This window comes from Juglans regia, chromosome 5, assembly GCF_001411555.2.
Source record: "Juglans regia cultivar Chandler chromosome 5, Walnut 2.0, whole genome shotgun sequence".
NCBI classification, from domain to species: Eukaryota; Viridiplantae; Streptophyta; class Magnoliopsida; order Fagales; family Juglandaceae; genus Juglans; species Juglans regia.
The window spans coordinates 16,101,636-16,118,260 of record NC_049905.1 but is presented as its reverse complement, the minus strand read 5'-3'; the positions used below and the strand labels follow the sequence as shown (position 1 = coordinate 16,118,260).

Sequence of the window (16,625 nt, the reverse complement as noted above, 5' to 3'; positions counted from 1 at the left end):
AATAAAAAATTGAAAAAAAATAAAAAGAAGAATTTGGCCTAGCTGTAACATCCACCAGGCTAACCTGCGCAGAGTAGCACTGCTCTAAAATAAAAGGTCATACAAATTCGTTTTTAGGATACTATTCCAAACTATAGTATTTGCAAAGTGTGCAGTCGGAGGGAGGTTTTATTTTTAAAAAAATTCTACTTATTATCCTTACACCACACACTACACATAATTTTTTTAATTTTTTTCTCCTACCAAATGTGTGGTGTATGAATGATGAGTAAAAAAATTCAATTAGTTTAGTAAGAATAAAATAAAAATAAATTATAAAAATAAAATAAAAATAAGTGTAGTTCGTGGAGATATGAGTAACAAAACTCGCTTTAAACAGGGCCTAGACTCAACTTTTTCATATCCCAATTCAAAAATAATATTAAAAAATTTTATTCTAACAATATCTTATTCAACTTTCATCTCATTTGTGTAAATAAACAGGGCCTAGACTCAATTACTGTTCTGCCAGTTCACCTTTTTCTACTCCCCTTGCCACCCCCTCTTCTTTTACATTCGGAGTTGAGAACTTGTCAAGCAGTTCTAGAACCATGATGCTAATGTTCACTGCTCGTAGAATGACTAATTTCATGATCAAATCTCTTAGTAGTGGTTTTTAAGTTACACAAGCTATCAAAATGTTCCCATGAAGCAGAAATTTTATGTTCCAAATCGCTTTCTTTAGCTTTATCAGTAGTTCCAAGACATGTTGCATACACGATTCTCCCAACAAAAGGTTTCCTTTTTATACTTCAATGACCCATTTTCAATCATCTTCAAAAGATTCATTTTCAATGGTTTCAGGAACATAACCACATAGTTTCAGCTCAAGAGACACAAGCTCTAACATTGAATAAAGACAATCGGTTTCAGGATGGGATTTGTCACCAGCCACAAACTCGTGAATGCTACAACCAATCTCGACTGAACTAAATCCCGGTTTCTTTTGTATCCCACGTGCCTTCATTTTCCTCCTAATTTTGCCTGCACCACTCCACTTACCAACTGCTGCATATATGTTTGCAAGCAGCACATAATTGGAATCACCACCAGGGTCGAACTCCAAAAGATAATCAGATAACCTTTCAGCCAAGTCGACATTCCCCTGAGTACTACAGGCAGCCAATAATGACCCCAATACAACTTCATTTGGCTTCATGGGCATGTTTTCTATCACATTCAATGCATCTTCCAACCTCCCTGCACGGCTATAAAGATCCACTATGCAACCATAGTGCTCGATCCGAGGGGTAATTCCATGCACTATCTTCATGTCTTCAAAGAATTGGAGCCCCTCATCAACTAATCCAGCATGGCTACATGCAGTAAGAGCTCCCGTAAAGGTGACTCCATCTGGCTTAAACCCTTCCTTCTGCATCAAACTGAAATACTCCAGAGCTTCTTCTGCATGGCCATTAACAGCGAAACCTACAATGATTGAATTCCACGATACAACGGTTCGGCACTGCATTTTTTCAAAGACTTGACGAGCAAATTCTATACAACCACATCTAGAATACATGTCTATGAATGAGTTATTTATCCTAATATTATACCTAAATTCCTGCTTCATAACAAATCGGTTCATCCACAACCCCAAAGTAAGCGTTCCTAAATTTGCGCACGCTGAAAGAACTGCAATAATGGTGACGTAATCCGGTTCTACACCAGAGCGCAACATTTCTCGAAACCATACCAATGCTTCCTCAAAACGCTCTTCCTTGACAAACCCACCGATCAAAGCGGTCCAAGAAACTGCATCCCTTTTAGGCATTTGATCAAACAACTCGATCGCGTCCTCAATTTGCCCATTCCTCATATACCCATTGACCATTGTATTCCAGGAAATGGAATTCTTCACGACCATCTCATCAAAAACAATTCTAGCAAGACCCACGTGCCCACATTTTGCGTACATATTAACAAGCGCAGTACCAACCATCACATGGTTCGTATCCAATCCGAGTTTGCGAACATACCCATGAATTGAAGCACCGAAGCTCACATTTCCCGGAGGGAAATCAACACAACCAGAAAGAAGCGTTAGGAATGTAATGTGGTTGGGCTCGAATCCTGCTAGTCTCATGCGTGAAAACTCTGCCGCTGCCTCTGATAGTTGGCCATTCCGGCAGCGCCGGGCTATGGAAGAGGTCCACGAGACGGTAGGGTCTATGGGTTTGTTGCTCTGTTTGAGAGAGACACGGTGATTAGGGTTAGAGAATGAAGGCTGCGTTGGGTCTGGGAGTGGCGGTGGTTTGGGTCCTTTGAGAGGTTGAGAGAGTTGGGTTGGACTCGGTATGGATGTGTACGCCTGAAGGTTCATTTTCAAAACGCCGGTAAGAGAGAGAGACAGAGAGAGGGGAACACTATACTAACCCCCACGACAGGTGAATTAAGAGAGAGAAAACTTTCAGCTCGGTTGGCCTTTATAGCCCACTAAAAACATCCCACCAATAGTATTTAGATACATATGCATTTCATCTTTATTTTCGTATGACCGCGCCTCACCCGATTAAAAGGACTACTGGCTTTTGGTATTTTCCTTCATCTTTGTTTTTGTCTCTCGCATCTTTGTTTTAGAGTAGGTTTAAGGAGTAAGATGAGAATTTTATATTTTATTTTAAAGTTTAAAATATTAAATTTTAATGCTATTATTATTTTAAGATTTAAAAAAAATGTATTAAAATTTAAAAAAGTTGAATTGTTTATTATATTATATAAAAATTTGAAAAATATATAATGATGAGATGAGATGAGATGAGAATTTTATATTTTATTTTAGCCCCAAACCTGCCCTTAATCTGCCCCATTGGATCGCCGCCCGATATTGCCGGGAACGTCTTCACGATCTCGTTTCTTGCATAGTCCAATAAAACAACTAGATTATTCGAGAAGATGAATAAATTCCCATCAACGTTAAGAAAAACAAATGGGTACAGATTGTTCTCTATGTTTGCGTCGTTGGTTTACGGTTGAAATGGCAGACTCTATGTATTTGATGCTACTGGCCATGGGATAAAATTCATAGTTGAATTGCCTTCTCCCGCCGATGACGATTTGGCATCCATCTGGCAGAATATGATTAGTGGCATATCATTGCCGAGCTGGTAGGCCGTCGCCTATCTCTTCCCAGTCACAACCACTGCAGGGTTTGCATATTCTGACTTCACGTTCCCCGTCATTGAATCCGTCGGTTTGGATCAGACGGCCATCAGACGCGACAGAGCCAGAGGAGCACCAAATGTCTGTTTGAACGAAAAGTGCTCGAAAAGACAGATTGTTCTCTATGTTTACGTCGTGTTCAATCGAGTGTGCAATGCAGTCGATCTTCAGCACCGTTTCATCCGGGTCGTTGTGGCATTTACGGTTGGGTAATGACAAATTAGACCTACCGAAATCGGTGTGGTCGAAAATGACCACACGGTCGTTGTTGAGGAGTTGCATGTGCATGGCTGTAATGCCAATGTTCCTTTGCAAGAGTTGCCACCGGCATCTGGAGGCGTCGGTAAGATATGGTCTGGCAGACAGGAGGACCAGATGCCAGAGAAGGAAGGAAAGCATCCCACCTGGTTTCATCACAGCGATGTAGTGTAGGAGGTGAGAGAGAGAGGTGCAGACTCTGCGATGGGTGTCTTAGAATGTCTTGCTTTTACACGCATGTCTACGTGTGGGGTCGGACTCGGGCAATGAACTCGGACGGAAGAGATCATGCTTGTGTCTCGGTGAGATTCGAACTGTAGGGACGAAGAGATTCTGAAAGGGCAGGGCTGATCTTGTGTGGCTGCGACTATTTCTCTTTTCATGTAATTTCTGACGTGGCTGATTATGGTAGGAGGGCTGTTACCTAAAGATAAACGGCTACTATTTCTCTTTTCATGTAATTTCTGACGTGGCTGATTATGGTAGGAGGGCTGTTACCTAAAGATAGACTGCTTAGAGCACTCTCATTGGATTAGTTAAAATTAAAGTATATTTTTTATGAATGTAAGATGAATTTAACATTTAACTATTACATCACATAAGTTTCTACATTGGAATAGTCATTTTTTCATTATATGTCAATAAAATAATATAAGATGAATTTAATTTTGACTATTCACATCAAATCTCCATATTGAATTATCCATTTATTCATTATATAGTAATGAGTAATTAATAATTTTTTAATTTTTTAATTTTTTTAATTATGAATTTATTTTATTTTATCCTATTTTACTATTCATAATATTATATATTAATTAGTAATTGTATTCTAATTATATTTTTTTCAATTGTCATTTAAAATGGAGAGAGAAATAATTAATATAAAATGTATTTGATGAATGAATAGTTTCTTTCAAATTTGAAAATAATTTTAGAAGTAACTGTAACTAAATTCCAAATATTTGGAATTTAGTTTTTCTAATGTGATCACATTTTATAGTTTAATAGTCAAATTTTCAATAGATTTAGCTTTTAGCTAATTCAATGAGAGTGCTCTTAGAATCGGACCTGTTAAGAGAATGCTTGGAATGAGATGAGATGATAAATATGTAAATAATAGTGAAATTATTTGTGAATAGTATTAAAATAGTTCTAGTTATGATGTCTTATAGAGTTTTGAGAAATGAGAGAAAAAAAAAATTGAATAAAAATATTATAAACTTAAAATAGTGTTAAATATTATTTTTAATATTATTTTTATTTTGAGATTTGAAAAAATTGATTTTTTTTTTGAAGTTTGAGAAAATTGTAATGTTTAATTAGAAAAAGTTTAATGACTAGTTTGAAAGTGTTTATGTTTTAGTGATGTTTGAGAATGAAATAAAATGAGATAAGATGATATTTTATGGAATAAGATAACTAACTTCCAAACATCCTCAAACTCAACTTAACCCTCCTATTTAAATGCATAATATTTATTATTGTAATAATTTATGAAAATATTTATTATATAGTCATTTATATGTGATTAATTTATGCCGCGCCAGTTATACCGTTCATTTTGTTCTATTGACAACTTAAAAAAATTAACAATACACATAAAAATGTAGAGCGAACTTAGGATTTCCGTCTTTTTCTTTTTGTGTTTTTGAACACCATTTTATTTTAAACATATATATATTTTATTTTTTGATAAGTCACATGTCACCAAGTGTTGGTGCATGGCACATCAATGAGATAAAGTGAGTAGTATAACTAGAACGATATCGAAGCATCTCTCTCTACTTCTTATATGTAATTCACATTTGAGAGGGAGCTAGCTCCTTTTCCTCTCTCCATTTCCTATATTTCCTGAAGACTTACACGTTAACAGCTTCATATTTTTAATTTTTTATTTCTAGATCTACCGAGTCGTGACCATTTTTGTGCAACATGCACCACCCTAATGGATTTCTAATTTCCTAGGTTGCCAATCTAGGCAATAAGAGGAGTAATACGACTTTCAAACAAGTATGTAAATGTCTCAAATGCCACCCAATTTTCTTGTCTTCAAGTGCATCACACGTTATTTTAATGACTTCTTCCACTCCAAATTTTCCATCGCTAGTGTGTGTAGGACAAGTCGATATTAAATTTTAGAGAAATGTTATTTATCATCCTCACACCACACATTAACATGTGACTTGTTATTTTTATATTTCTATTTAAATACACATATTTACAATGTTTAAATAAAAGGATAAAAAGGACAAATCACACCAACATGTTATGTTATTGGATGATAAATAGAATTTTTCAAAATATTATCTTATCTCGGTCTCTAATTAGAGTCTAGTCCTTTTTATCTTCATTACGATTTACGAGTCCATCCCACTAATTTTTCTAAAAATAATGCTAGATACAATCATAAGGCTATGTATGAACATCCTTTCCCATCACAATACTCAAAATTATCTATGACATTATGAATCATTGAATCAATCGTGTTTGTTTTGCCAAAATTGTTGAAACATTACAAAGTTCTCTAGGTGTGCCAGCCATTCATTTGATTCTCAGGCCTTTTTCTGAAATCAATCAAAATCTTGATGTTTTAGGTTGTGGCAAAACTCAAAATCATTCAAATTCTTGAGTATTTAATACTATCTGATAAATTTACTTGAATGGTCATAAATTTTGCGAGATTTACTTTATGTGTCTATCTCTCATTCACACTCTAGGTCGATAAAAACTCTTGTATATCTAAGGTTGTACTTGGATAGTGAGGTATTTTAACGTATTTTGTAAATAGTAGTGAAAAAATAATGATAGAAAATTGAATAGTAGTGAAAGTAGGTGAAAAGTAATAATAAAATAATGAATAGATGTGATGTATTCTCAGTACCAAAACTAGGAAATCTCTTATCCCTATCAAAACATCAACATAACAACGAAGATGTGGCTGATATGTATTTGTAAAAAAGAATTTGAAATTCAAAGAATAAACCATAACTCCCACTACATGCTGGTATTGATAAGAATGTTATGTTGCTAGTGTAACAAGTAGCATTAATTTAAGTTTCATTTTAAGAAAAGCTAAAGTCTTCTCATATTTTCAAAGATTAGGATCCCTAGGATTATCTATCTCAAGTAGGGGTGAAAGAGGGGTCGGTTTTAAGCAAAAATTGAAATCGACCGACATAACCTAAATGGGGGGAAATCGGTTGAAACCGACCGTGTAAGGGGGTAGAACTAGCTGGTTCGGTTGCCGGCCAATTCACCGTCAGTTTAGCGGTTTGGGCCATTCTTTTTGGGCATTTTTAAAATCCAATTCAACCTCTTTTTGGACTCAAGATCATCAACAGTTTAGACTTTTTTTGCTGAGTTTTTAAAATTAATTTTAAATATTCAATTTCATTTTAATTTTAATGTCATGTATACTATTAGTAACTAATAACTGCTACATATATACTACTAATACTACTTATACTTTATAGTCTTATTATCTTATATACTAATTACTAGATAACTAAAAAAAAAAAAAACTCGACTAGATTATTAATACATATTACAAGCAAAACAAAATTGTCTTAAGCAAGTAAGCAACAATTGTTCTTAAATAAAATTTCACAAATCTTCATTCTTCAAGATTCCAAATAGATTCCCAATGCAGTCTTTGATTATTCAATCATCAATAGTTGTGATGAATGATGCTCCCAACTCTATATAGAAAAATATCAAATAATCAATATAAATAAATTAGGATAATGAAAAAAATTAAATCAGCAAATGCCACACAAGTATGGTTTTAAAAAAATGCCACACAAAATTAAATCAGCAAAAAAATCAACACAATATAAATTAGAAACCTAAAATTGAAATTTATCAAAATTCTGAAAAAATAACTATGGCTTTATTTTAAATAAAAACTTGTGAAGTATGGAGCTATATATTTCCAATTTGAAGGTTATATATTGAATCGTTGATGAGTTGATGACATTCGGGGCTATATATAAACTTGTAGTGGGTTATATTGATGAAATTCGAAGTAAAAAGATTCTCATCACTAAAATTGAAACAAAAGATCAGACTCATAGAGTATAAAAGTTTTATACTGAAAAATGAAAATCTTCAAAATCATACCTAAAAAAATGACCGTTGTTTTCTTTTCAGAGTGGAGTGGGTCTGTGGGCGTGGGAAGCGCCATTTGCTGTAGGGACGTGGAGGCTGGGACTCTATTGCTACCAATGCCTCTGCCGCTGGAGAGTGGAGTGGACTCAATGGAGGGCTACGGAAGCTACTGGAGAGTGTCAAATGAGGGGGTTGGGGGAGGGCCGAGGCTCAAAATCGAATGAGAAGCAGGGGCACACATAGTTTGTTTAAACCCTAGATAGAAATGTCGTCATTCCCTTTACGTTTTTTTAACTAAAGAAGCAAAACGATAAATAAGTGAAACAACGTCGTTTTATAATAGTATATATATATATATATATATATATATATATATATATATATATATAAGGTAGCTGATGTCGGCCAGTTTATCAATTTTTTTCTGGTTCAAACTGGGATCAAACCGGCCAACGCCGGTTTCTTGTACAACCCTTATCTCAAGAAGTTTTCTAAAATTAGTGTAGAGTCTACATGCTATGTTTATCTCTTTCTTAATCGTCCAAATGTTATGCTAGATTTTTAATTTCTTATAATTATGTACTCACAAAATGTAATCAAGTTACATTAAAATAAAATTAAGAATACAAAAAGAAAGGGTGAGAAATTCCAACAAAAACCTAATGATAATATGAGAAATGATATTTGTAGTCTTAGAGTGTGAAAATCCCGCACACTTTCTTTAAAAAAAATGGATAAATCTAGAATCCACATAAAAATTATTTTTTAATGATAGATCCCACTCTCTTTTAAAGAGAATAAGTACTCGAGAGTTATACATCTTAAAACTATATCTAACATTATTCTTATAATATATTATATATGCAATGCAAACATGAAAAATAAAAAGGGCAATTGATCTAATAAATTGGATATGGGCTCGTCCATATAGTTCTATATATATACATTTTGAGGTTACATTTGAGAAAAAGGCACTACAATCTGCTCTTCTAATATGGTTAGTTGGTAGGGATCTCCTCATCCACTTCCTCTATACTCCATGCTGGGAAAGTAAAAACATTGTCAAAAATGAGTATTACCTTTGTTAACGTTGTGTTTCGAACACTTTTGGGCTAAGTTCCAATAACTAAGGTCTTCGAAAACGAGCCCTGCACAAGGTAGAATGCACTGTGGCTTTGAAAGGGCGACCTTGGGGTCGGGGAACCTTTGATGCCAAAGTTAGTAATTATTCTTGGATTGTAATAAATAAGTAAGAGAGTTTAGGGATCATAGATAGTTTCCTCATACTTGGGATCAGTTATTTATACTACAGGTCTGAAGAGCAGATCATACCTACTTTCATGAAATCCGGGTTCCCCGTACTATTCATTTTGTCAGAACCTTTAAATATGGTATGGCTCTGTGACGACCTCATTAATGTGGAGTGGCTTTGCGACAGCGTCATTAATGTGTCGTGTTGTCCGGGTGGTAGAGCTATTAATGAGGCGTGGTTCTTCAACCTTCTCCTCTTAGTCTGCCTTTCTTCAAGTTTGTTCATGCTTTCTTTGTCAGTAGATCAACGACTCTATGTATGTCACACCTGCCGTGTGGGCGGGCACTTGATGACTGGACACTACTTGAGGGACCTCAGATTAACAAGTCACATCTCCTGCAGCACCATTTCGCCTACAGGTCATGTATAGAGGATTATCCTAGTGGGTCGGGTTCGTGGTTTTTTGTCCTAGGCTGAGTTTGATAGGGCCTTTTTGGCCTTGAGGGGAAAATCCCCTTACAACCCTATTCAAGAAATCTCATTTTAAGAAAAGTCAAACTCAATCTTCTCATGCTATAAGATAACAAGATTTCAACAATTATCTATAACAAACATTTTCTGAAATTAGTGTGGGTTAACATTTTCATAATTTTAGAAAATATTTTTTTTATAGATAATTATTGAGAGTTTTGGAGTCCACATGTTGTTGTGTATATCTCTCTCCTCATTATAGTCCACATGCATGTTGTCTACTTGGATACAAATTGAAGCTATATCCAAGAAAAAGGGCACTGTAATATGGTTTTTACAGTATGATTGGTAATCTCCACATCCTCTTCCTTTTTACACTCTTGGTTAGGAAAGTAAGAACCTAATCAATAGTTAGGATGGGATTGGATCGCTTGTACATACCGGTAATGTTACAAGTAGCATTACTATATTTGCGAAATTTCATTTTACTTCTCATAGTATTAGGAAACAGGATCCCTACAACTCTATCATAAACATTTTCAAAAATTAGTGTCGTGTATACATTTTTTTCTCTCATAATTTTAAAAAATAGGAATAGCATTACTTCTCATAGTATTATGGAACAGGATCCCTACAACTGTGTCATAAACATTTTCAGAAATTAGTGTTGTGTATAAGTTATTTCTGTCATAATTTTAAAAAACAAGTTGATGAAATTTTTCGGCATGGCCGGAGCCCAACAATACAGTCAAAAATCCCACGATGGTGTGGGTGTTGATATAGTGTTTGAATGCTCATAGATGAAATAAACAGTAAATAAAACATATAAAATGTAAATAAAGAGAGACATAAAGATTTATGTAGTTTAGTATAAAGGCATATGCCCAAGGGTTGTTTGGGGCTGAAATCCACTATATTTGATGATTTGTATAGCCTCTCATAGCCTCACCTATCTCTCAATATAATGGAGAAAATTAGGATTTGATAGAGGTTGAAAACGATGCCTTCCTTAAAAAGAAGATATGAGGAATCTTTGTGCATAGTGAAGCATGTCTAAAATCCAAGGAGATTCTCTCCCTTTTATAGATGTCTCTTTTCTTATTTGGAATAATTTTGTCTTACTTTCATTATGTTGATTCTTCCTTTTACGTGTGAGTCAATTTGCCTTGTCCCCTATTAGTGATTGTCTGATAGACTCCTAATGGGCTGGACCCAATTCATTTTATATCAACCAAAACATGTGCTAGATAATTGTAGATAATTTTAGAGTCCTCGTGTTGTGTCTGTTAATGTCTTAATTTGCACAACAGACCGGAAGGTAGGAAAGAATGATTCCAACCCAAGTTGGTGATTCAGGCTTCGATACGCTGCTCTTCACGTTTATCCAAAAAAAAATAGTAAACAAGTAAATAAAAATAAATAAAGACAGACAGAGATTTATGTGGTTTGTCATAAGGCTTATGTCCACGGCTTGTTTGGGGACCAAATTCACTATAATTGGTGATTTTACAATCTCTCACGGCCCCACATATCTCATAATACAATAGAGGACTTTAGTTTAAGCGTAGAGAAGTCGTGGTGAGCTTGGGCGTAGGGAGCTTCTGTGAAGAGATCCTGTAGAGAGCTTGTGGAGAGTTCGTCTAATTTGTGGGGATCTCTTCCTTATATAAAGTTGTATTTCCTTGGAGTGATTGAGTCCAACTTACATTGTGAAGCTTTTTCCTTTCAGAAGCCTAAGTCTATTCCTTTTTAGGAGTCTGTATGTCTTTCTTCTTAGGAGTATGGAGAGATTCTTATAATGATTTACTAGACAAAAAGGCGTTGAGAATATTCAAGTCAATAATCTACATAATAAATTATGAAAATTGGTCCTTGATTTCTTGTTTGGTCCTTGATTTCCTATTTGTTTTGAGCTAAGTGGTGAAGAACTTAGCTTGCAAAGATAGGCGAGAGATGTACTCAACCGCATTAGGTGTGAGCACGAAGCATTGCTATGGCGAGAGATGTACTCGATCACATTAGGTGTGAGTGCGGAGCTCTGATTTGGCGGGAGATGTACTTGACCGCAATAGGTGTAAGCGTGGAGCTCTGCTTTAGTGGGAGTTGTACTTGACCACATTAAGTGTGAGCGCGATGCTCTGCTTTCGCGGGAGATGTTCTCAACCGCATTAGGTGTGAGCATAGAGCTCTACTTTTGCAGAAGATGTTCTCGACCGTATTAGGTGTGAGCGCGGAGTTTGCTTGGGTGGTAGATGTGCTCGACCGTATTAAGTGTGAGCGTGGAGCTTTGCTTTTACAAGAGATGTACTCGACCGCATTAGGTGTGAGCATGGAATTCTATTTTGAGTTTGTTTACTTGTGTGGATGTTTGCCTGAGAGATTGTTTATTATCGACGAAGAGTGCATATTTCTATGATTGGTTTTATGTGAGTATTTCCGTGATTGTTTTGCCATTGTTGGTAATAGTGGATTTTCTTCCCCTTGGTGTAAATCGTCGTTGGTGTTCCCATTTTGGGATTGATGTTGTAGTTTGTTTGCAATAACCCGCGCTCAAGTAGTAAGGTAGCCCGTTGACTCCCTAGGTCCATCTTAGGCAGTTGCCAAGCCTGTCGACTCATTCCCAAAGAAAACCTGCGCAAGGTAACCCGTTGGTGGCGGTTGTGGCACGAGTGTAAACACTCAGCTTTTGTTAGAAAAGATGTTGTATTGCTGTCTAGGTGAGAGGGGTCGGGTAGTCTAGAGAGCTGCCAGCCTATTGTGCGTGTGGGAAGTCGGGCAGTCCTTTTCTTGCCTGTTGGCTTGTAATGAGGGAGGTCGGGCATTCTGATGACTTGTCCCGCCTATTGACCCTCGAAGAGAGATGAGTGAGATCGGGCAATCCCTGACCTTTCCCACATATTGGCTAATCATGACGGAGGTTGAGTCTTTGGACTTGTGCTTGCTCTACACACACTGTGCACGGCGGGCACAGTGCACTACTGCTGCAAGTGACCGACAGTAGAATTCTCGCTGGCCTTGTCTGGTCGTACGTCCTCGTGGTCGAACTAGTCTGTGCCACGCACAAAGGCGGTAGCTTGCGGGTTCAACCTTGCATGTGTGGCCTTACGTATCTTGTGCATGGGACGTGCATGTTGCACGTGCAGCACATAGTTGGACCTTGGAGTCGCTATGTGTGATGGGTGGAGCATGTGTTTCGTGGACCAGTGCTGGGAGCCTTACTGGTTTGTTACGTACCTTATAACATTACCATAAGGAGCTCCATGGTGGGTAGAGCTTTTGTGTTTCGTGGGCCAGTGCTGGGATCCTCAATTGTTTGTAATCGACTGGTAGAGTCCTCCTAGTCTTCTTCTAGGCCTCTAGCGATGCTACGAATCTAGGCCAGCGATGAGGAACTCTGCGGGGATCTTTTGTGGTTGAATTGCTCCTTGTCACAGGTAGGAAATGCCGGCTAGGTAGGTGGTGGCTACTGGTCGCTTCAATAGCTCATAATCATCGCGAGAGTGTAGCTCCAAGCCCATCGATGAAAGGCTAGCGGTAGGGTAGCCGATGTAGTCCTTTTCCTTGGTCAACGACGATATTGCCGGAGACAAAAAACGTCGGTCGTTCATTTGGCGACTGCTGGTGGCTTTGTAAGCTCACAGTTGGTCGGCGAGTCTGTCCAGCTCGTTTCCAAGCTTTAGGTGGCGAGGAATCAGCGATAGGAGCCTCCCTTGGCTAGGATAGGTAGTCCAGTGGAGTGGCCAAACGGGGACCCCACCGCCTGAGAGGAACAACGGGCAGCCATCCTGCAGCTGCAAGTTTCATGGGTGCATGGTGAGGTGCACCCATCACACCCACCGTGCATGTCATGCAAGGTGGGTGGTTCACGTATGCGGTGCATGTGCCATGTGCCCAGTGCACACACGTAGTGCCCCCTTTTTATTCTTTTATTTCTTGGTAACCTCATGTCTGGCCTGCAATCATAATGTACATCAGTATCTTACACACACTCCTCCTTTCTTTCTTTTTCTTTTTTTTTTTTTTCCTTTTTGAAGCAAAAGTATTAATGAAATAATAAGCAAAAAAACAATTTGAGAGATAACTTATCTGGTTTGCTGGAGACAATCTCATGAGTTGAGGAATCGTCCTACTCTCCTTTCCTGCACAAAAATAAGAAATCGATGCCATAAAAGGTGCTAACTATTTGTGATGCCCCCAACCTTCGCTTGGGATGGAATGAAGATTTAGTTTGTTGTTACATATAACAAGGTTATATACCCCCATTTGTAACAGTTAATATGCAATACATCCTATAAATGCATATAGCAGTATGCAATAATTGTAGCGGAATAAGGGTGACTAAATAAAACTTACGAAATAATAAACTAAAACATTCCAATGTCATTCGTAACCATCATAAGTTCAAACCATAAAGTAGCGTAATCTTAGTACAATTATTCTTGATAATAATTCTCCATGGCTAAATCAACTGATTCATGCATACTAATGCACAAAGGGTTAGGGCTTAAACATCAAAATGAGGTCTAATATTTTGTTGAGATTCGCCTCCTCTTCAATCAATCGGATCCACTGGTCCATCTAGTTCCTCCTTGTTGGATCCTGATACAACTTCTATCATTCCGAGTGGAATGATAGTGGGTCCATAAGGGGTGAGATTTACTTAAAATCTCAGAAAGTTAGACAACCAATGTGCACAAAGATAAATTATGCATGATGAATAATAAATATGAAATGTGTGCGATGCAAAAAAATATGTGTATGTCTTCCATCCAGATTCCTCAACATTTTCAGAAAACTGAAGCACACATTCTTTTACAAAGAACATTTTTCACTTCAACTGTAAAAAATATATATTTTGCCATAACGTTTCATCAATATTAACAATTCACATTTAATGATCATAACATTAACATCATAACATATGATATCGTCATAGCTTCCTATATGCATTGTGAGTACTTGCTAGTGACTGTAGTTCAACTGATGTTGAAATTACATTGTCTACATACTCGCTCTCAATGTATTGGTAACATAACATCATCATAATATCATAACACATACACTCACCAGCCTTAGGTGTCATAACATTTGATTTCGCTCCGACGTTCTTTAAAAAGAACCAATTCAAAACTCGTTGACTATTTTTCATCAACCTAGGAATTACTACTGCATTTTTACTTACTCTGGAGTAGACAGAGGAGTTTCACTAGGATAATTTATCATCCTAGCCTTTGGGGTCTTGGCAAAAATTATTTTCATGCTATGCTTGAAAAATATAATTCATGACATGTGCATATGTTGCAAGCTTTCATGTGAATATGACATTTATATACAATATGGTAAAAATGGTGGAAATGTCACATGCCATGTACTCAATGTATCATATAAGATGATGTTTCATGCTCAAAATGAAAATTATAACATGGATGTGGTATTTATCTATAAATTATAAATAGCTTAACGAGAAGTAAGTTAGAGGCCAATTTACAAACTGCCTGAGTTTGAAACAATCGTAGCGGCTATAATCAAAGTTGTACTAAGTTAGAATTTGAACTACTAAGGAAGATTTTCATAATCAAAAGGGGTTCAAGAACTGATATTTACAAAACTACCCCTAAACTTTCAAAAAGTGCCGCTAAGGCCCTAATTTTTTACTATTTACAAACGAACTCCAAATTTAATCAAAATTCATAAACCTTATATTTTCCATATTCTAAAACCATCTATTCCTTAGAATTCCAAAAATTAAAGTGGAACTAGTCCAAATACACTCTACCCGTAGCATGCATTCTAGTTAATACCTAAGTGTTATTTCAACTATTGACTCTTATGAATGCATGCATATTCAATTTCTTTAACTGAAAATAATTACTATAATCTTTAATGACATGTTAAAAGCTTAAGCTTGGATGAACAAATTCATCCCAACACTTAATCATGGCTAAGAATCTTAATCTCTATTAAACTAGTCCTTAAGAATGCATGATATCTCTTAGTTTTTTTTCATCAAAAAGAGTTTCAAAATCTGGAATTATATCATGCATCTCCCTTATTATCCCAATCACAAGGTTTTCTAAATTCTCATATTTCAAGCTTAAGTAAAATAATTAAAAACTTCATAAGTTAAGCATAAATTAATCAAAACCGTGCATGCTTGGATGAAAAACACAAGATAGAATTAAAATCTATCATGACATGTTTTCAACCTCAAATTTAAAACCTAAAAAATCATATCAAAATATGCTAGGACATGCCATAACTAAAATTCTCACTTAAAACAATTTAAGCACTTAATCACACCTTAATGCACTCAGTTTTGATTTAAACATGATAACATTTTCTAAACTCAACCAAAAATACTTCAACACTTAAAAGTAAAACATAAAATACAAACTAAGATATAGGGCTAGAAAACTTACAATTTTTTATGGTCCTCTAAAGCTCCCAACACAAGAACTCTCAAAAACTCCCAAGAACACTCAAGATCTCACTCGGTTTGTCTCTATGGCTCACTAAGGGAGGAGAAGCTCTCAAGACCTCAAGAGAAAGCTTGGAGGAGAGGTGTGGAGAAATGAGGGAGTGGAGGGTGTTTTTATAGGCTTCAAGAGGGAAGGGGGACATCGACCTTGGCTAGAGGAGAGCCTTGTGATTGGTGGAGTGGGCAGTGGTCATGATGATAAGTGCAACTTCCAGCTTTGTGCAGATGTGAATAGTGCCCTATCCCACATGATTTCTTCATTTTAGGTTATGCAAAGTGCTAAGTGGGTGCAAGAGCTGCCATGGGGTGAAAATAGATTAAGTGTTGGGATGAATTTGTTCACCCAAGTGATTGATAACTTGCCTTGTGAAATCTTTTCCTTTAAATTCGAGTCTCTTTCCTTTTAGGAGTTTGCGTGTCTTTCGTCTTAGGAGTCTAAGTCAACTTGTCTTATATCTTCTTGACTTTGTCTTTTAGCTTGGTTTTCAGCCTTATCTCTTAGCTAAATTATAGACTGCTAATTTAACCCCTACAATGTCTATATCACTCCTAATCATAAAAGAAAATATTGTATATATTTGTATCAATTTGAAAATGAGAAATGTTTTAGCCTCAAAGGAATTTCACAAAAGTAAATTCACAAACTGATATACCTTAATATGATACATAAAATTATAAAATTACTTTTATTACAAAATAGATCTAACATATTATTGTAGCACTTCCCAAAAAGAGAATGTTTTCGTGGAACTACCAAATTTTGGGCCGGAGTTTTGCCACTGCTTACCCAGATGTTTTAAATTTTCTTTTTTAGTGTACTAAATAAATCAACATGAATCTATAATCAGTACAGAA

The 16,625-nt window shown here is 36.3% G+C and overlaps 1 protein-coding gene across 1 annotated transcript; it reads right to left on the bottom strand.

Moving 5' to 3' along the window:
• Nucleotides 1-430: 430 nt before the first annotated feature.
• LOC108997780 (pentatricopeptide repeat-containing protein At1g05750, chloroplastic) lies at nucleotides 431-2,433 on the bottom strand. The gene has a single exon (XM_018974159.2). The coding sequence runs from the start codon at nucleotides 2,360-2,362 to the stop codon at nucleotides 806-808; it is 1,557 nt and encodes a 518-aa protein (XP_018829704.1). The 5' UTR covers nucleotides 2,363-2,433; the 3' UTR covers nucleotides 431-805.
• Nucleotides 2,434-16,625: the final 14,192 nt, after the last annotated feature.

What these genes read in the sequence shown, in the direction of transcription:
- LOC108997780 (XM_018974159.2), bottom strand. Translation starts at nt 2,362, where the DNA reads ATGAACCTTCAGGCGTACACATCCATACCGAGTCCAACCCAACTCTCT.